This window comes from Adiantum capillus-veneris, chromosome 5, assembly GCF_014529385.1.
Source record: "Adiantum capillus-veneris isolate H3 chromosome 5, ASM1452938v2, whole genome shotgun sequence".
Lineage (NCBI taxonomy): Eukaryota > Viridiplantae > Streptophyta > Polypodiopsida > Polypodiales > Pteridaceae > Adiantum > Adiantum capillus-veneris.
In genome coordinates this window covers 25,675,874-25,697,146 of record NC_140935.1, presented here as the reverse complement: position 1 = coordinate 25,697,146, position 21,273 = coordinate 25,675,874, and the positions used below count along the sequence as shown (strand labels likewise).

General features: G+C 42.0%; 1 protein-coding gene across 2 annotated transcripts; it reads right to left on the bottom strand.

Annotated features, from left to right (window-relative positions):
• Positions 1 to 18,795: 18,795 nt before the first annotated feature.
• LOC147457034 (uncharacterized) lies at positions 18,796 to 20,081 on the bottom strand. Of its 2 annotated transcripts, XM_086513503.1 has the most exons (5): positions 19,860 to 20,081; positions 19,665 to 19,706; positions 19,331 to 19,409; positions 19,155 to 19,235; positions 18,796 to 19,072 (listed from the first exon to the last, which is right to left on the bottom strand). In XM_086513503.1, exons 1-5 carry the CDS (start codon positions 19,929 to 19,931, stop codon positions 18,891 to 18,893), a joined length of 456 nt encoding a protein of 151 aa, XP_086369629.1. In that variant the 5' UTR covers positions 19,932 to 20,081; the 3' UTR covers positions 18,796 to 18,890. The 2 variants fall into 2 exon arrangements, 1 of the variants encoding a protein (XP_086369629.1); XR_015188277.1 differs by lacking the exons at positions 18,796 to 19,072; positions 19,155 to 19,235 and having other exon boundaries at positions 19,270 to 19,405; positions 19,665 to 20,081.
• Between the last annotated feature and the right edge of the window lie 1,192 nt (positions 20,082 to 21,273).

Sequence of the window (21,273 nt, the reverse complement as noted above, 5' to 3'; positions counted from 1 at the left end):
AGTTTGTCGATTTTCTTGACTGCAAGCTCAGAATCTAGCCAAGATTTTCTTGAGAAAAAAAAATGTAGACAATGCACACACAATTAACCTCTCTTGCAATCTCTGGAAACGAAAGAGGAGCGAAGCATGAACGCACCTAGCTTCCTCTCTCTCTCTCTCTCTCTCTCCCTCTCTCCCTCTCTCCCTCTCTCTCTCTCTCTCTCATGACACGTACACACACGATCCCTCACACCCACACACACGTTAATGAAATTCTCTCTCTATCTCCCTCTCTCTCTCTCATCACACACACGCACATCAATAAATCTCTCTCTCTCTCTCTCTCTCTCTCTCTCTCTCTCTCTCTCTCTCTCTCTATATATATATATATATATATATATATATATATATATATATATATATATATATATATATATATATATACACACTCAATTGGCAATGCACTTTGGCTACATATTCAAGTTAGCTGAGTGAAGAGCTTCATCTTATGAGTAAACAAGGGGAGCCGACATGATGACATGCCACTCAACCTACTGCATGATGCCCAGCCAACAAAGAGAGAGAGAGAGAGAGAGAGAGAGAGAGAGAGAGGAAGTGTGAGAGGAGGGATAACCGTTTTCTTTTTGGAGGGAAAAAAGAATATTGAAAAAGTGGGCTTTTAGTTAGTATAAGTTTTTATAAAAATCCAAAAATATTTTTTTACATATTTATATAGGTTTTTGAAAAAAAGTCACTTTTTGGCTCTTATCTATGCATGTTTTTTATGATGTCATGAAAAAGATAAAGGAAGGAGTAGTTAATGGCATAACCCCATTTCTCCCTTCACTTTCAAAACCGTAGTGAGAAAAAGAACTACATTCTATATGGGCCTAGAAAAAGGCTAGAGAAGCCTATTAAAAACTAGCTTCATGAATGTCCTTGTCCCATTAATCCTCCACAACATTAGATTTATTCCCTTAAAATTAGGTATTCTTATGTGGACCATGGAAGTTGTTGGGGTAAGCCCAACTAGTGGCCCGTATGGGAAACCCCTCTAGCAACTTAGGATAGATGAGATGATGACATGGTCCAATAGCATGAGGGTGCAATAGCACTAGCCAATGGATGTAAATCACTAAGCCTATTTAAGAGGCTTATCTCTGATCAATCAATTTCTCTTTAGGTCTACTATCATTGTGTCTAGGCTCTAGCTAATACTTTTGCTCTATGCACTAGCCTAACCCTAATTCTAATTGCTCTAAAGCTAACCATAAAAATAACACCATGGTGTGAGCTTGAGGCTTCATCCCCCATAGCCAATCTCACATTGTGGCATCTATGGTTGAGCACCACTCTAACAGAAAGTCCATATTTTTCCTAATTGTCCGATGGAACAAACTTAACCACCAACAATAGAGCATTCACAACTTCTTCTACCAGCTCGTGAGTGTACGACTCCATGTGAGCAATAAGGTTTGCTAGACAAAAAGGTGCCTAGGTCTCCAAGTCTCCAATGAAAACAATATAGATAACAGTTATCTTGGCCTAGACAAAGAAGCGTCTATCCTCTAAGCTTCAATTTTGCACTCTATCCACAAATACTATTACCCACTTAACACGTTGAACCTCAAAAGTGAGAATCAAAGCATACAATCTCATTGAAACGTTGAAGGTCTTGACCATACACATAACTACTTCCATTATCCACTTGTAACAATCATGATGGATAAATCACAGTATCTAATTACCTTGTACTCTTTTTCTGACATAGCACCTAACTTTTCCTACATCTACTGCTTTGTTACAGCACATATTGGGATTATCATGCCTTACATCGGCAAGTGCATACATATGCATGCCACTTTGACTTGAAATAAACGGGGATGGACCTTGAGGGGGTCATATGTCCAAGAAAATATATCCTTGAATTCCTTGAGAAGTTCTTTAAGTACATACTCCTTAGTCTCTGTCAGATCTTGGGCAATGAAACAGGCTTGGACTCCTCACCAGGGTCTGCTAACTCTATTTATGAACTATCATTAGACCATCATAAACTCTATTACTTCCATCGATAGGTGACCTTTGTGCCTTTGTGTACACAACCTTACGTTTGTGCCATTGGACCATCATAGACTCCATTACTTCCATCGATAGGTAACCTTTGTGCCTTTGTGTACACAACCTTACATTCCTTTATGGTGTAGGATTTGAAATATTTAGGTGCAGGGTGTAAGTTTGTGGGTCTTGTTGTTCTGTGGACTGTGATTTCTCATCCGCTTCCTTTTGTTGTTGAGCTAACTCTTGATTTTGTCATCTCCTTATGGTACGGCTCAACTTTGGCTTCTTTATAGCCTCTAGCTGCGTGATGCCACATAACGCTTTGAAGGTATTTACCCCAGTTATCTACCAACTTCCGATGAGCATCACATGCCCCTATATAATTAAGCCATTCTGTGGTAGATTTCTTTTCATTTATTCTAGCATGCACATTTGCTCAATATCGTCACCTCTTATATCTCTTACTCTCTTGTCTATTTTTTTATTACGGGTGATCTCTAGTGAAGAGTCACTAGATGAATCACTACATATGTCTTTTGCTCTCCTGGATAGATTGTCATCTAGGGTACCACTGGGCCCTGAATGGTTTGTCCCCAAATTTGCACCAAAATTTAACTCGGATTCTTTGTCTTCAGAGTCAATTTCTATTGATGATTCTACTCCGAATCATGTGTGATATAGTCTTGTGAGATGCTACTGGTTCCAATGTCAGTCGAGCCTTCATCTGGTAGGTCATCAGAAGCTATATGCATTGCTTCTATCATATTTGAAGGTATGAGTGGTGGCATTTCATCCCCCTCAAGTGTTACTCAGGTCGTCCCCCTATCTCCCCAAGTGTGTATGGTTGCTGCTAGGTGGATCCAATCCACATTGTCAGACTCAGTCATCCAAGGTAGAACATCCATATAAGGAGAATCTTTCCCACCATTAGTTTCCATTTACACGTGCAACAATACTTCAATGGGGCCGAGTGAACTCTGATGTCAGATCTATGATCTATTTCCTAGAGGATGTGCGCGACCCGTTACAAGATCAACTTGAATGACAGAATCTTGAAACTGCAAGTAGACATGGTTTTTAGACCAGACATGTACCATTTTGCTTCCCTCATGAAAGGACATCCTAAGATCATCTCAAATGACATAGTGTGCTTGGATAAATCCATAACAATGAAGGTATTCCTTATTTTGTGTCCAAAGACCTTGATCTTGAGGTCTTCTAGCATCCCACTACGCTTAACAATAGTCCCATTGGTCATCTTTACCACTATGTTTGTGGTCCCAAGGTAAGGTCTTCCCATAGTTTCCCATTAATTTTTAGTCACAGTGCTAACCCCAGCACCACCATCAAGGATTCCCTTCACAGTTAATCCCTTGGTAGTGATTGGTATGGTCGCATTGGATTCATCACCTTCAAAGTATTGTCCCAACTTGTTAACAGGTATTTCAACAAGAGAGTTCTCATCTAGGTTGGGTTGTGGATATAAGTCTTCCTTCTCTATTGGCATCTCCCTAGCTCCATCCATATGTGCAAATTGTGATAGCCCAACTTTCAGTCCTCCATTGAGGAAAGCTCGAAGAGCTAAGAATAGCTCGGGGTCTCCATATAGTTTGGACATGATGGTGGTTCTAACTTCTGAAGCCATGAAATCCATCAATTTGGAAATATTTAACGGTACTTTCTGGGCTTCAGTCCCTTGACGTGGGGAAGATGGGATCTCTTTTTCTTTGATAGGGTCAAGTAATCCCTATGTAAACATTATCTCCAACAAGAAGGGAGTACATCCACTTTCCCATGACTTAAAGTCACTTTCTTCTTGGATGACACTAGGTATGGCTAGTGGTCTATGGACTTTGTGAGGTTGCTTTTGCATAGAGAGCACTGTGTTGGTAATATGGATATGCCTAGGTGTTGGCTCTAGATCCCTTTGTGTCTCTTCCACCAAACTCATTAATTGCTTGACTCGCTCGATCTCCTCTGTAGGGTTTGTGTAAGTTCCTATCTTCTTCTTAGGTCCTGGTCATTGTGGCTCATGACCATCTTTCTTGTTTATTTCTTTCCTAGTGGTCATTTTAGTCTCCATGGTTTCACCTGAATCAGAATCCTCTTCAGCGTCATTCATATATACGGGGTCATCACCAACCCCTATGTTGGTCTTTGAACTGGGGTCTGACTTCGCTGCTTTTTGCTATCTCTTCCTTCATATTTTCTTCTTCTTCTGAGATTGGGCAATTGATGATGTGTCTCTTTCTTCAAGAATATAATTTTGGTTTTGGAGCATCGATCGTGTGAGTACATTTACTGGTACCGTAGGTGTACTTTGTGTTGGCTTCTCAGTAACCTCAATTAAATTCAATGGCGTTATCTTTGGTGCATTTGGATTATTAGGATATTGGGCAATCAGATGATCTATGCCACATCGATTACACATGAGTATCGGCATTGTAGATGGGCTCGCTTGATTGGTTTGCATCAGTGTGGCATTCTTTTGTAATCTAATAGGACATTCGGCTTCATGATGTGGACCTCCACACTCATAGCATTGAAGAGGTGGTCTCTTGGTACTGTAATTGATATTTTGGCCTCTTGCCGCAAGCAGGTACTTGATAGACAGGTTTGACTTGTCCCCAATAGTCCGCCATGTAGTATTGTGGAATTTCTTTAAGTGCATCAATCCCATAGGCAATATTAGGGTCAATATCTTCCTCACAGCCTTACAAACCAAAATTCAATGTCTCACAACTCACTTGATTCACAGAAGTGATTATCAGATGTGGTGGTTGCGGTCCTAGCACTGGAGGTGGTAAGGGTGTTGTTTGAACAACATTTTGGGTCCTAGGGACCATGTGTTGTGATGTTTGTTCAAGAGGTGGGACCGACATCAATGTTGGCACTCGAGGTTTATCCGTTTATGCTACGGTTGGTCTATTGGCCATCGTGCGTTTAAATAGTATGCAATCCTTGGCTTGATAACCATACCTCCCACAGGCATTGCAATTCCCATTAAATTTTACTCTAAAAGTAGGACATTCACTGGTACTATGCGGACCATAGCAAACTGAGCACCATTGTTGCTCCCTTCTTGGATACACATGATTGTTTTGTGGAGCACGATTGTCTTTAAGACTTTCTTGAATGGCTTTGGTGAGATCTGCTAAAGTCATCTCATATATCTTTGGCTCCTTAGCAATAGGCTTTAGGGTCATTGGCTAATGCCCCGATGCTTGTGAGCTAGTATTATTTAGGCTCAGCAGACGCTCTATCTCCTTGAATCATTAAATTGTCCTCCAATTGGATCGCATTGGTGGTGATTGCTTCCCAAGTGGTGATTCCTCTAATGACTAGGCCATTGTAGATATCCTCATGTCGTAATCCCCTAATGAATCTATCAAGAAATTGGTTATTATTGAAGTGCTCATTTGAATTACAACACGAATTCAAATGCTTCAAGCGGCAATAAAGTCTCTCACGGACTATCCTTCCTCTCATTGGGCTTTCTGGAGCTGAGATGCTACACCCCAAAGCACTCCCTCTCATATGTACTCTTTCAAGAATAGTCTCCTAAGAGTAGGGTAGAACGTTTTCTCTTCCATTCTTAGGGTTCTATACCAATCCCTAGCCTTTCCACTTAAGGTAAGGCTTAGATCATTACTCTTATGCAGGTCATTGTGTTCTCCTAGGGAATCACGTATTTGTTCAAATACTTCGATATGCTTTCTCATGTCCCCGTCTCCACTAAATTTTTGTGTGAGCTTGGCTATTTGCACTGCCTTACTTCTAGACTCTCTATCCGGCGTGCTATGCATATTTTCAACAATGGATCGACCAATAGCTTGAGCAAAGGTTGCCAAGTCACCTAAGTGGCAGGTATAGTGGAGATAGGCGCTCTCGGGCCTACATGTGGAATGGGGATTGGTATTGTGTTTGGCGTATATGCAGCCCTTGGGTTCCAAGTTGGGTATGATGTTGTGCCATGTGGTGGCCCAAAGTTCATATGTGTGACCCTAGGCATAGCAGACGTCGGATGTGACATGTTAATGCTAGCCGATATGGTCCCATTGAACTAAGAGCTTGGATGTTGTGGTTGTGGAGCATAAGTTGTTGAAACAATGGGAGGGGTAGGAGCTACATGATCATGAGGACCCATAGGTGCATATGATTCATACACGCTTGTAGGTACTATTGCAGGCATTGGGCTACCATGTAGCGGTGCTTTACTAGCAAATGAGGTCCACGGTATTTTTTTTATCATGCCCATCATGTTAGGAAATAAGACGTAGCTAAATAGATAATTGAGTAGATTACTTAATGGAGAGAGACAGATTTATATACACGAGATTATAGAGTAGAGAGAGAGAGAGAGAGAGAGAGTACACACGATATACGTGGTTCACCCAATGTGGGGTACGTCCACGGGAAAGCAGCCACTCAATGGCTTTAGTACTTCAAAACAATAAGTAGTTTACAAAGGGATTATACCCTTAATGGAGATCCCGCCTTGCTTCACTCTCACCACCTCACACTCACCTTGTTGCATCAACTTCACACTATGAAATGTGTGTAGAAATGGCCTCCTTTTATAGGCCAAAAGGGCTGCCCTCTCTTATGAGAGACAGCCATGTGTAGCCGCCCTTGTGCGAATAAGTCCAAATCGGACCCTCCAATCCGCCCATGTGTGGCCGCCCTTGAGAAGACAAGTCCGCTTTTGAATTCGGCCACCAGCCACCGGCCATTGACTTTCGACCACTGGCCAGCGGCCATTGACTTCCGACCACCGGCCACCGGCCAACCGACCGGTTGTTTTCCGACCACTTTCCGACCGCCGTCCGGCCATAATATTCCGGCGGAAAAGAATATTCCGACGGAAAAAAAGTCTCGGAGGCCTCCGCCCCCGAGGCCTTTAAAGTTGCCCCTGATTCTTGTCCGTGAAAATTTTGGTTTCCGGTGAGTGATTTTCCTTCACGCACGATGGCTTCTCCTCATAATGGGGGCCTTACAAATGTGCACTTTTACCATAGAAAATTACAAGGGTAAATCAGGCTCCATACTTAACAATCTCCCACTTGGAGACTGATCTCCAAACCAAACCTGTGACTGCTTTCCATTCTGGCTTCTTATCCTTGAATGCCGATTGAAGATGAGCAAAAGCTCAACTTCTCCTTGTTGACCACCTTTGTAAACATGTCTGCAAGATTTTCACTTGTATGCACCTTTCCTAGCTTTAGTTGTCCCTCTTCCAAAAGAGTGCGTATGAAGTGATATCTCACCTCAATGTGCTTTGTCCTTGAATGAAAGCCTGAGTTCTTTGCAAGATGGATAGCGCTTTGGCTATCACTGTACAAGACACAATTGTCTTGTTTGAATCCAAGCTCTTCTAAGAATCTGTGAAGCCACAGAATTTCTTTGCTTGCCTCCGTCATTGCTACATACTCTGCTTCCGTGGTAGAAAGTGAAACCACTTTCTGCAGCTTTGAAGCCCAGCTTACTGCTGTGCCTCCAACCGTGAACACATAGCTAGTAGTGCTCCTTCGAGTATCTTTGTCACCTGCCATATCTGCATCAGCATACCCTTCTAGAAAAATATCAGTTCCTCCAAAATACAAAGCATTTGTTGTTGTCTCTTTTAGATACCTAAGTATCCACTTCACAGCTTGCCAATTCTCTTTACCTGGTTTGTCCATGAACCTACTCACAACTCCCACTGCATGTGCAATGTCTTGCCTTGTCCAGACCATAGCATACACTAGAGAACCTACCGCTGCAGCATATGGAACTTTAGACATATAGGCTATCTCCTCTTGTGTCTTTGGACACATATCCTTCGTTAGTTTAAAATGACCAGCCAAAGGTGTAGAAACTGGTTTTGCATTTTGCATTGCAAACCTTTCTAGTACCTTCTTGATGTAATCTTCTTGAGATAGTTTTATTGTCTTCTTCGTCCTGTCCCTTGATATTTTCATACCAAGTATCCTCTTTGCAGCACCTAAATCTTTCATTGAAAAAGATTTGGACAACTCCTCTTTTAGGTCTTTGATGTCCTGCATGTTAGCACTTGCAATCAACATGTCATCAACATACAACATTAGGATGATGAATTTCCCATCTCCCAAATTCTCCGTGTAGACGCAGTGATCCGAGTTGCATCTTGTGAATCCATGATCCAACGTTGATCCATCGATCAAACTTCAAGTACCATTGTCTTGATGCTTGCTTTAAACCATACAAGCTCTTCTTTAATCTGCAAACCATTTTCTCCTTACCTTTTACTTCATACCCCTTTGGTTGAAGCATGTAGATTTCCTCCTCTAAGTCACCGTGAGGGAATTCCGTATTTACATCCATTTGCTCAAGATTTAGATCATGAGCAGCCACAAGGCTTAAGACAAGCCTAATTGAGTTCATTTTTACAACAGGAGAAAATATTTCATTGAAGTCAATACCTTTCTTTTGAGAAAAACATTTTACCACAAGCCTATACTTGTACCTTTTCTTCCCACCTTCTTCTTCCTTTAGCTTGTACACCCATTTGTTTTGAAGTGCCCGCTTACCTTTAGGCAACTCAACCAACTCCCATGTTTGGTTGCGATGTAGTGAGTCCATCTCTACTTGCATGCTCTTCGTCCACTCTTCTTTGGATTCATGTTGCATAGCTTCTTCATATGATTCCGGCTCTCCAGAATCTGAGATCAAGAGATGGTTGAAGGAAGGAACAAACCTTTTTGGAGGTCTACTTGGTCTTGTAGATCTTCGGGGAATATGTTGAGGCTCCTCATTTGGTTGACGTTGTTGCACATTGTCACCGTTTGCAGTCCTTGAGTCTTCACCGTCCTCAAGCTCCATGTACTCATCACCTGTTTCTTTTGTTTGTTTTCTTTCCAAGTAATCTTTGTACATATTTTGTTCGTTAAAAATTACATCCCTACTCCTTAAGATTTTACCATCTTCAGGATTCCATAGGCGATACCCAAAGTCTCCTTCTCCATAGCCAATGAAGAAACACTTTTTGGACTTTGCATCTAACTTTGATCTTAGGCTTCTATCTATGTGCATGAAAGCCTCACACCCAAACACTTTGAGAAATGCATAATTCAATGGTTTACCTATCCATGCCTCTTCTGGAACTCTCCCATCCAATGCCATTGAGGGTGACCGATTGATTAAGTACACAGACGTACTTACAGCTTCCGCCCAAAGCTCAAGCGGTAGGCCTGCATGTAGCCGCATGCTTCGTGCTCGTTCCATGATTGTCCTGTTCATCCTTTTCGAAATCCCATTTTGTTGAGGTGTCCTTGGGGTTGTCCTTTGCCTCCGACTACCATTGCTAGCACAAAAGCTTGGCTGCAATATTCGCCTCCATTGTTGGATATGAGGCATTTAACCTTGGTACCTGTTTCATTCTCCACAAAGGCTTTCCACCTTTGAAATATGGAAAATACATCGGATTTATTCTTCATGACATAAACCCATGTTTTTCTAGTCGCATCGTCTATGAATGTTACATAGTACAATGAGCCACCAAGTGATGGTGTACTTGCAGGACCCCAAACATCAAAATGAACCAACTCAAGTTTTTTATTTTTTCTTTCATTTCCTGATTTTTGAAATTTTACCCTCTTTTGTTTACCATAAACACAATCTTCACAGAACTCTAAGTCCACTTCTTTCAAACATAGTAGAAGCTTCTTTGTTTGAAGGATTTGCATTCCTTTGGCACTCATATGCCCAAGTCGGTAGTGCCACACCGCACTATCAACTTCTGTAGTTGCTGCACAAGCTGAAGGTTGCGTGCTAACAGTACACAAGTAAAGTGTACCGACTTTTTCACCCTTGGCAACCACCAAAGATCCCTTTGAGATCTTCCACCGTTTGTTTTCGAATGCAATGTTGTGACCTTCATTGTCCAACTGTCCTGTAGAGATCAAATTTTTGCGAAGAGAAGGAACATGCCTAACATCTTTAAGCTTCCATTTATTTCCATTAGCAGTTTTGACAAAAATTGTACCTTTGCCGACAATCTCACAAGCTTCATCATCTCCCAAGTATACATACCCAAAATTACCTTTGGTGTAGTCTTGGAAATGTTGCTTGTGTGGTGTCGCATGGAATGAAGCCCCGGAATCTACTATCCAGGAATTAGACACATTGTCTAATGAGAGAATTAGAGCATCTTGCTCTACTTTACCTGCCACATTGGCCTCCGATGTTGGCTTGTTGTCTTGAGACTATGTCTCCTTCTTCTTCTTGGACCAGCAATCCTTCTTGACGTGGCCCTTTTTGCCGCAGTTCCAACATTCAAGAACTGACTTTGTGCGTGACTTGCTCCGCCTTGAGCAATCACGACCCTTTTGGTTTTTGAACCTCTCCTTAAGCCTTCCTCTTGTTTCCACTGATAGTGCAGCACTTGATGATTCTCCTGTGCTTCTCCTTCGCATTTCCTCGCTTAGGAGAACACCCACAACATCATCAAACTTAAGAGTATTTGTGCCAGAGATAGAATTACTTACAGCCATCACAAGGCTGTCCCAATTATCAGGTAGAGATGATAGTATAAGGAGAGCTCGCACTTCGTCATCGAAATTGATTTTCACTGATCGAAGTTGACTTATGTTTGTGTTAAAGTCATTTAGGTGTTCTGCAACTGAACCATTCTCTTCCATCTTTAGATTGCACAAGCGCTTCATAAGAAATACCTTATTGGATGCCGATGGTTTCTCGTAGAAGTGGTCAAGTGACTTCATCAAGTCCTCCGTGGTCTTCATCTCCGAAACATTGAAGGCCACCGTTGACTCCAAGCTTAACCGGATTGTTCCCAGTGCCTTTCGATCAAGGACAATCCATGCTTCATCTGCCATTGTTGCGGGCTTCTTCGCAAGGCCGCCTAGTGGCAAATAGAGGTCCTTCTGGTAGAGATAGTCTTCAATCTGCATCTTCCAATGTTAGTAGTTTTTGCCGTTGAACTTCTCAATCTTGAGCTTCCCTTCCTCTGCCATAACTCCCACTCAATTCAAGGAATCCTTTCCTTGAGATAATTTAGCTACGAGCAAACCTTGCTCTGATACCAGTTGTTAGGAAATAAGACGTAGCTAAATAGATAATTGAGTAGATTACTTAATGGAGAGAGACAGATTTATATACACGAGATTATAGAGTAGAGAGAGAGAGACAGTATACACGATATACGTGGTTCACCCAATGTGGGTTATGTCCACGGGAAAGCAGCCACTCAATGGCTTTAGTACTTCAAAACAAGAAGTAGTTTACAAAGGGATTATACCCTTAATGGAGCTCCCGCCTTGCTTCACTCTCACCACCTCACACTCACCTTGTTGCATCAACTTCACACTATGAAATGTGTGTAGAAATGGCCTCCTTTTATAGGTCAAAAGGGTTGCCCTCTCTTATGAGAGACAGCCATGTGTAGCCGCCCTTGTGCGAATAAGTCCAAATCGGACCCTCCAATCCGCCCATGTGTGGCCTCCCTTGAGAAGACAAGTCCGCTTTTGAATTCGGCCACCGGCCATTGACTTCCGACCACCGGCCACCGGCCATTGACTTCCGACCACCGGCCATCGGCCATTGACTACCAGCCACCGGCCAACCGACCGGTTGTTTTCCAACCACTTTCCAGCCGCCGTCCGGCCATAATATTCCGGCGAAAAAGAATATTCCGGCGGAAAAAAAAGTCTCGGAGGCCTTCGCCCCCGAGGCCTTTAAAGTTGCCCCTGATTCTTGTCCGTGAAAATTTTGGTTTCCGGTGAGTGATTTTCCTTCACGCACGATGGCTTCTCCTCATAATGGGGGCCTTACAAATGTGCACTTTTACCACAGAAAATTACAAGGGTAAATCAGGCTCCATACTTAACACATCACTGGGGTAGGAATGGTAGCCGTGGTGTCATCAAGAGAGAGATGAGCTAAGCTTGGAAAGGTAAATCTATCACTTGTGGGCTCAAATTGTACTAAGACCCCCTTGCAAAACAACATATGGAAGATCCATCAGACTTACCGAGGGAGTCTCCATTTGTGATAGAGTTAGTTGCCTAGCCTTCCTTGTATCCAAGAATCTCACGAGACTCGTTGAAGGCATGTGGATCCCCTTGTTCTGCCTCTCCAGCTCAATATCCTATGGATGGCATCACAAACTCTTTGTTGTTGATCCTCTACACTAGTAGCACCTGTTGTGGATTGTAGGAAATATAACGAACCCACGTGATAGGTGTGACCTGTGTATAGGTTGATTAGAGTTTCCTTTTGTAGTTCATACTCCCAATTCTCGTTTAGAAATGCTCCATCTAAGATTGAGGTGCTATGGGTGTCCTTTGAACTAGATGCAATGTGGCTCTCTATGGGTTGACCCTTAGTGGTTGCTAATCCATGAGCACTTGATTGCTCGACTAGTGTGGATGTTGACATAGGGGCCTTTGCCTTAAACTCTCTCCGTTGCTCCACCTTGCGTAGGCTCTCGATTTTCTTTTTCCTAGCCGCAATGATATATCGCTCAACCTCTTCCACTTCGGCAAGGCTTCTACCATCAGGTAGTATAACTTCAGAGGGGAATAGCTCTGAAGAGTTAGGGAGTGCAGTGTGAATGGAGTATTCACGTGCACACTCTCTAGGAGCATGGGATCTACGTTGGTCACGAATGGTGAATTTACTTTCCCACCCCCTTCATTTATCTTGTTAGCTCCATGTTCGTAGCAAGTGGCTCTACTAAAAGTTTCCTTGAAGTGGCTAAGCACGCTCGGCCCAGACCATGGGCCCATGGCATGCATGTCTTGGCTTAAACTATCGGGATTAGGCATTGGGTAAACTTCCATGATGTTGTAGTCAGATAAAGAGTCACTAGACGCAATATGTGGGTTCTAAGTGGTACTACCTTCTGAGGGCCTAGAGCATAGGTGGAGGAATAATGAGTGCCCACGTAAACGGAGACACTCTCTATGTTCTCGTCCTCTAGCACACGACCAGAGCGTAGGTGCATGTGACCTCAACACTCTAGAACTGTTGGTGAGTGCCCGTGGAGGTCGCTCACATAGTTTTTTAGGTGTTTACAATCCAAAATTTTTGTTATTTTTTATCTCTTTTTTTGAACCAAGCCATGAAATATAGTGTGTGTGATAGCTGAAAACGAGCGTCTTGGTTAGGGGAGCGTGTCATGCTTTACAGCCCCCGATTCGGTTACGTACAGTCTTTAAAATCCTAAAAGTAGTCTTTTCCTAGGTGGAAAGAGGGTTAGAATTAGCAAGTCCAAAGGCTGAGTGTGAAGGGGATGGTGGAGCACCTGAGTACATGCCCTCCCTTCACTTGAGGTCCTAGTCTTTATATATAAAGTACTTTGTATAGTATATCATAAGATTGAGGACTAAGGCCCTGGACATGGGCTTGGGCTTGGGCTTGGGCTTGAGGGAAGATCTTGATCCCTTTTCTTAAAGTGAGAATTTTTTGAGTTTTCTTTGTGGTCTAAATACTTTCGAGCATTTTTTTTATTTTAATTCTTTTTTAAAAGAAAAACCTTTTTTTTTCAAAAACAATTGGGCTTGGGAGAAGATCGCGATCCCGATCTCTTCCTTTAAAGTGAGATTTTTTTGAGTTTTCTTTTTTGTCTAAATATTTTCGAGCTTTTTAATTATTATTATTATTCTATTTTATTTTTTAGAAAAACTTTTAAAAAAAAGGCTTTGCTGTAACAGCATCTCAGAACTGAACAAACTGTCAAAACTTTTCATTTTTGTTGCCGACTTGAAGGTAATGTCAGACAAAATCACAAGGGTGGAAAAGCCACACTCGCCATGGAGAATGATGCAAAATCTCCAAGGAATTTGGATGCTAATCCAACCACATCGTCTACAACAACGGAAGCAATGATCATGGCTTACTTGATCTCGTTACAAGAAACCGTCAACAAGCAAGGTGAAGAGTTGCGCGCACTTGCAATGGAGAATGGAACTTTAAGCGTTCTCGTTGTGGAGAATGAGCACCTCAAGAAGGTTCTTGAAATGCAAACAACACGTTTGATGCATCTTGAGAATGAAGTTCAAGAATGTAAACGCTCTCTTGTTGACATGAATGTATTGAAAGAGCGCTTGAGCAAAGTTGAGAGTGATCATGTATTGAAAGAGGAAACGATAGATACAATACGACATGATGTATGTGAGATGAGAAATGCATCCAAATCATGGGCTGATATATGTAAGGATAATGTGGTTTCTACATCTCCTATCACACAAGCCGTTGTCCAAGCAAAGAATGTAGAGAATGTGGACACTCAAGAATTGCAAGAACGACAAAAACGCTCAAAGAACATTGTCATTCGTGGAATCAAGGAGGAAAACATGGAAACACCCCAATCTCTTGCGGTTGCTATTGAAGAGTTTTTTGCTACACACTTTGGCATGTCAAGAATCATGGCTTAAACTTGTACAAAGTGCAAAGAATATCGGAGTACACAAGTTGTACTCAAAAATATAAAAAGCATCGATAGACTACAGAAATTAAATTGCACTACCGACCTGGTAGTTGTGTACGGATGTCGTCCAATTGTGCAAGCCGGAGAACAATGTTTGAGTCAAGCTACATAAAAGCAATGTGAATAGTTAAACATTTCGTCTTGCAATGAAGTATCATAGAGTGAAAATGCTTAAAATACAATGCACGTCATGCATGAGTGTCATACAAAAGTATGGTGGAGAGTTGGCACTGTGGTCTCTCCAAAAAGTATAAAAAACAAAAGCCGTGCCCTGCCCCATAGCATTTATGTGTTGCGCCAAGCAAAACGCATAGGCATGGGGAATTGAATGCAGATAATGGACCTTGTAGTGTTATCGAGCTGGAGTCGTCTTTGTGCAATGGAAACATCCACTGTTGTGAATATATGTCCTCTATGTCAGACACAAAACACGCATCTCTCTGATTCTTTCTGAGGCTTTCAAAAACCTTTTCTACTTCTCACTCTTCCAAGATCAACTCTGCTAAGCTTTCTCGAAAAAAAAGATGGCAAAAAACACTGGCAAGGATGGCCAACGAGTTGAATTAGTAGCGCAAGGAAAAACTTTACACCTCTACAGCCGATTGCACCTTCGACTGCAGTACAACACCATCGTTTGCACCTTCAACTGCACCAACAGGACTACACCGACCATCGTCAATGTGCTTAAAATGTAGTGCGTCACAAGAGCAGCGCTTTAACAACGGCCTCATTGTCAATAGGGCTCTGTTTATAAAGATGCTACTTTTCAATGCATTGCGCAAATTACAATTGCAGAATTTTAGGTTTTTATTGTTAACTGTCCGATTTCAAGGGCAATGACCTTTATAATGCCAAATGCATGCTTGTAGGCTCAAGGAACCAAAAAAACACCTTAGTAAAAATCCTCCTTCCCCTTGTTTTCTCTCTCAAAACTATCCCCTCTCAACCCACTTTTCACCTCCACATGGCAAATAGCCTAAAGAGGCCATTAGGGGAACGCCAAACTTGAGGAGCTTCGATCTTCCTTGGAGCTCAATTTGAACGAAGAGTAGCTCTTTGCATTCCTCTTGCCATGAGTTTCAAAAAAATACTTTTTGAGTTTGTCGAGTTTCGAATCCAAAAATTACGGCACCATGTTCAGAATTACGTGTATCAAAATTGAGGGCCAAAGAGAACACCCACCAAGGCCGAAAAGAGCATTATTGGTCCCAAAACGCACAAAATACTGGGTATTGGGGGGGGGGGGGGGGGGGGGGGGGGGGGGGGGGGGGTGGGTGGTCTCTCTCTCTGTCTCTCTCTCTCTCTCTCCACGTTGCCATGTCCCTGTTTTTTCTCTGCCTTCTATCCACATTCTACCTAAGAAACCCCTTTCGAAAATTGTGACCCACTACCACCTACTTGTGTACTTGTTAAGGAATTGGCTATGAACTTCTGCCCATTTTAATTGCTAATACCTTTAGTAACGTTCTGCAATGTGAAAAAATCTCATGCTTCTGGTTTAAACTGTTGTCTTACGTATTACTTAGATAGCTTACATGCCTATATAATATGATGCAACTTGAAATTGCATAAATAACATCGCACAAAGAAATTAGCTATCCTTTGAAAACATTGCATGCAATTTTGTGAGAACACTCTTTATGGGCCAATTCTTGAGCAAGATCGACTCATGTGGCAAAGGCCTTTAAAAGAATTTGTTGAGATCATGTGGCAATTCATTCAAATCCTTGAAAAAAAAGGCCACACAAGCTTCCTTCTTTGGTATGAAACTAGTGCTAATTTGTTGGGATCAAGCCTAGCCAACTTATTTTCTACACACTTTTAACTTTTATTTAGCGACATTTACACAATAGAAGGGTTAGATTTAGGACTCTTTGCAAACTACTTGGTGCAACAAGCAACCATGTCAATTACCCCAAGTCCTATTGGTTGCTTATGATGGTCGATAAAATGCACGTGCTTTTGTTGTGGGTATCAATCTTACATGTTTTGAAATGCAAATAGAGACAACAACATTGCACGAACTTGTGCAAACTTTTTCTCAACTGGCAAGTCATGGGATAAGATCTTGGTGTGCCTCACATACCCAAGGTATTTGTTCAAGTGACAATGCATTCATTTTTTTTTCCAATTGCAAGCTCCACTCGATGTTTCCAAACTTATGTGCAATCAATTGTAGTTTGAACTCCTTTTCGCTATGCACAAGCTCTTTTGAACAATGAGCAAGAACCACAACCATGATAACAAGAATTCTAACATCAAGAATGGTGACCTCTAGGGGAGGCCAAAGGGATTGAGGAGAATTTTTTGTGCTATGGTCACAAGACAAGCTTTAATTTAACCCATATTTGAAAATGGATCTATGTCTATATATTTGCAAAAAAACTCAAGGCAAACAAAAGATGATGTATTGCATGAACATGAAAACCAGTTGTTTGTATGTAAATGGAGTATTAGAAGAGTGCCAAACAAAATTTATTTGACTCCTACAAAAACCCCCATAGGGCTGCAAATTTCACCTTAATCATGAAAGCACCAATGTCCTTATCGAAACTTGCAAGAACTTCGGGTGTTTCCATATTTTGCCACTTAATTTCAGCAATTTTTCCATGATCCCACCATAGAAAGAGATGATAATGACTGGTCAAGGTCAGTTTGATCAAGTTAAAATTTACATGGCATGATCAGATAACACAGCTTGGACAGAGTAATTCGTAGAGAAGCCGAGTTCAGCCTTCTTTTTCTCAACACTCTGATTTGAATAAATGCATTACTGCATTTTCGACTTCCCTACAGGCATCTACAAAGCGATCGTTGTTAGATTGTTTGAAAAGAGGGACAAATAGATTACACTCTTGAAAGACATGCCATAAAATCTGCTACGAAAACATCGTCTAGCCCCAGAAGACTTCTTCATTTGTCATCATTCAAGAGTTATTTTATGGTGACACTTGGAATTGTGCCATCCTTGAGTATTCGCATCACAAGTCCCATCGGTATGAGCCATTGGAATTGTACCATCCTCATCCTTGAGTATTCACATCACAAGTCCCAATGGTATTCATCTCTTTTCATCAAAGGATGTGTAACAATTCCAACTCCACTTCCAATTACCTGGATTATGCAAGAGGTGTAATCATCAAGGGATAGGAGGAATGTTTCTCTGCTACACACAAGTCCTCTACCAATAGGGCGCCCGTGCATGGATAATAGTTCTTTTAGAGGAATCTCAAAATCCCTATGGTTGCCAAGTGTTTCTGTAAAATAAAATGCCACCGATAGTGGCATATTCTATACTCTCATCGTCTGCAAGAAATGCTCCTTATGATAGGCAATGCAAGCAATAAGGATTAATATTAAAGAGTCGACCACCAATGCTCAATCATACCTACCTCCATTTTCACATGTCCCTGACTTCATGCCTTGCACTGACAAAATAATCAGTGAAGTTCTCTCCAAGGTCCACCTTGTCACTACTCGGACAAAATAATCAGTGAAGTTCTCTCCAAGGTCCACCTTGCCACTACTCGGATGCCATGAAGAAGACAGAGTAGCTTAGAACAATGGAGTACAGTGGATCACTTCTTTGGGAATCCTCCAACAAACAATACCACACGCTGTAGGCTGGCAGTGGAGGAAGCTCAAAAGTACCGGGGTCTTCACAGCCTTTGTCCCGGCTAACAATGGCATCACAAAGTTGTACAACATAATTCAGCTCAAGGAAGAGCTACAAAACTTCCTAACCACCATTTACAAACATTTGCCAATTGGAAGTCCAACGAATCTCATTTTCTACAATATGATCTATAGACAGCCAGTTTCTAATTTGCTGATGAAAGTCCACCCGCAAATAAATGAAAAAGGTGTGCAGCCAACCAACTCCCAACCACAAATACTTGTTCAAGCACCATAAGATAAGTAGCAAGCTAGCTCCCAACTAACCATTCGGCCTCCACAACAAATCAGCGGACTGATCTGTTGACCAGACCTTAAATTTGAAGGCTGCAACACTTTTTCAAAGAGGCTTCTACCCTTCTATGGAAACCCTTACAATTCCTGCATAGAGAAAGCGGGTGTTTCTATGAAGCTTACTAAATGAAAAACAGGGCAGCCCTTCAAATTTGAGGTTTGCCTTTGACTATGCTCATTCAACCTATTTTTCCAGGCTAATGGCGAAAAATCCCTGTTATTTGCCTTAAATTGACAGATACCAGTATAACATCCATGCTACGCCTATACAGTGTTCAGAAGAGACCAACCTTATAATGTAATTTTCAAGAAAAAAACCGACGAATCCCAACCACTCAGTGATTACTGATGTAGAAACAAACAACTTTTTAGAGAAGCTGAACTTTTCATCTCATTGGTTTTGGTGAGCACTGTAGCACTATAGCCCCATCTCCAAGAAGCAGGGAAGCTGAGGTGATTTAGAGCTATGCTTGGAGTTCACGAGCTGGTATTGAACTTGATATTTAACAAGGTAGCCGACACGAGGATCGTCATTAGTAATAGAGGGGAAAAGGAAACAAAACTGCACCTCTATGCTTTGTGAGCTCTTTTCAACAAAATCTATTGAACATGAGAACATTCATCAACATGAAATCCAAGGACCACAACAGTTCAAAGGCCAAGAGAACCTCACTAACATGACCTTGACAATGACAAGCTCTCCAATGGTTCGAAAACCAAGGTAACCTCTCAAAAATGACCTTAATATAGTACATCAATCTGTCTGTTGATTGCTTCCAAGTCTCAACCCAAGCCATAAACTGGAACCTTCACAGCGTTGCGATGCTTTTGATCCGTGCAAATTTGTTAGCCCGTTACTTGACCAACAACAGGTCAGACAATCTGACATCTTGATGCTTGGCTTCGAAATTGCTGCAATGGAAGATGCCTTCACTTTCTTTCACCCATAGCATTACCAAGGAAGCCCGACCACAAACACAAAAAGAGCAGCATTAGTAAGAATCTCTAGAAAAGATCATTTCAAAATACAACACCATTACTCGTGCAGTGGGGATGATCGTGGGAGAAACAGGTAAAGCAGAATATGAAAATTCCAAACATCCACAAAGCATCCTAGAGCAAAAGGACCGATGGTACCTAAGTTTAGAAGAGCGAAGCCAGGAAGAAAAACAAAAAACAGTTACATACAAACCTTGAAGGCGTGTGGCGGTGTTTCAACTTGCAAGAAAGGGAACTAAAACACTAACAGAGCCAACAAAAGCCAGTTCCATCTTCTTCATCAAGTCCCCACAAGCACACAGCTGCAGAATGGGCCATTCGGGTTCCACAAAGCTCACTCACTTCTTCTTCTACCTGCGCACTGACTTGTTGCGCAGCCTGCTTCGACCACGACACAGAGGGGAGCTTGCGGCCTCCAAATGGCCAATGCTGGAGCTATGCAGACCATGAAAATATGCATCCAGTAGCTTTCCCTCACCTATATCTCACACGCGCATGCGGGAGATAGGATCTACAGTGCCGCGGCGCCCCCTCCCCTCCCCTCCCCTCGCCTCCCATCCCACCCCACCTTTTAAATATGGGATCAAAGGATGAAAGGGGGAGAAGCTCACACGCGAAAGCAGAGGAGATCGCTAAACTAAACATGGACGGACACTAAACCTGGACAATCAAATCAAAAACTAAACAAGGACGGCACTAAACCTGGACAGCTTAGAAAATGCATGTTAGCTTATAATATAATGTTGTAAACACGATTGTGGATACACAATACATACGTGGGTGAGGTGGTTAGCCTATGTGTCCCCAAATTTAGATGGCTAAGTCTTGGATTCAAATCGCCCTGCCATGTCTCGTTTTTTTCGTTGGCCATATTTAATACGCCTCGCCTTTTGGACGGTACGCCTCGTTTTTTCCTCTGGCTAGGTTTAGTGCGCCTCAAGATCCCGCCCTACAGCTCCGACCGTTGATCCCGTTACTCCACCCCGCATTTAATATGGGTGTCACTTAGTCTCAAGGCCCCCCCCCCCTCTAGGGAAGACTTAAAGTAAATTCAGGAAAATGTGAACTTGGGTACCCAAGTTAGGATTGAATTCACAACCCCAAGGGATGAGAGCCATGTGCTTTAATCACGTTGCCCGCGCACACCACTTATGGAATATAGACATTTTCGTTGAGTTTTGACATGTAAATGTATCAAGGTGGGAGAAAATAAACTCTAGTGCTCGAGTTTACAGAGTATGCGAGTTTATTTTTGCAACAAGATCTATGACGTCCGCTTCATGTCGGGGCCCTAGATTAATGCAAGCCTTTGATCCCATTCCTGTGTTAGATAGTACCCGACTTTACAAAAATATCATAGTTTACTTTTCTATGACACTCGCTTAATGTCGGGATTGATGGGAGCCTTTGATGTAACATTTAATGGCCTAGTAACTTGTGTGTAGCGGAAAATAGCATGAACATAGTGAGCATTTCATTAGAATAGATTCCTAATGATAATAACAAGAGTGCTTGTGTGGAGAAAGCAACAAAAAGCATAACACCTAGTTAGATAGCATGAACAATACTTCAAAAGAGAGAGAAATTAAGCAATTGACAACAGTTGAGGACCTGATTTGCATGGAGCCGGTCCCCCCTCAAAAGGCTTTGTATTATGGTTTCTCCCATCAAGAGAGACATTTTGCAATACAATTTCTTGTGTTCCTTCAATACTAGCTAGTGCAATGAAGATGGAAACTTCATGCACTACGCAAAACACTTATCAAACACAACATCAATTCCCTCACGGTCTCAGACCCAAG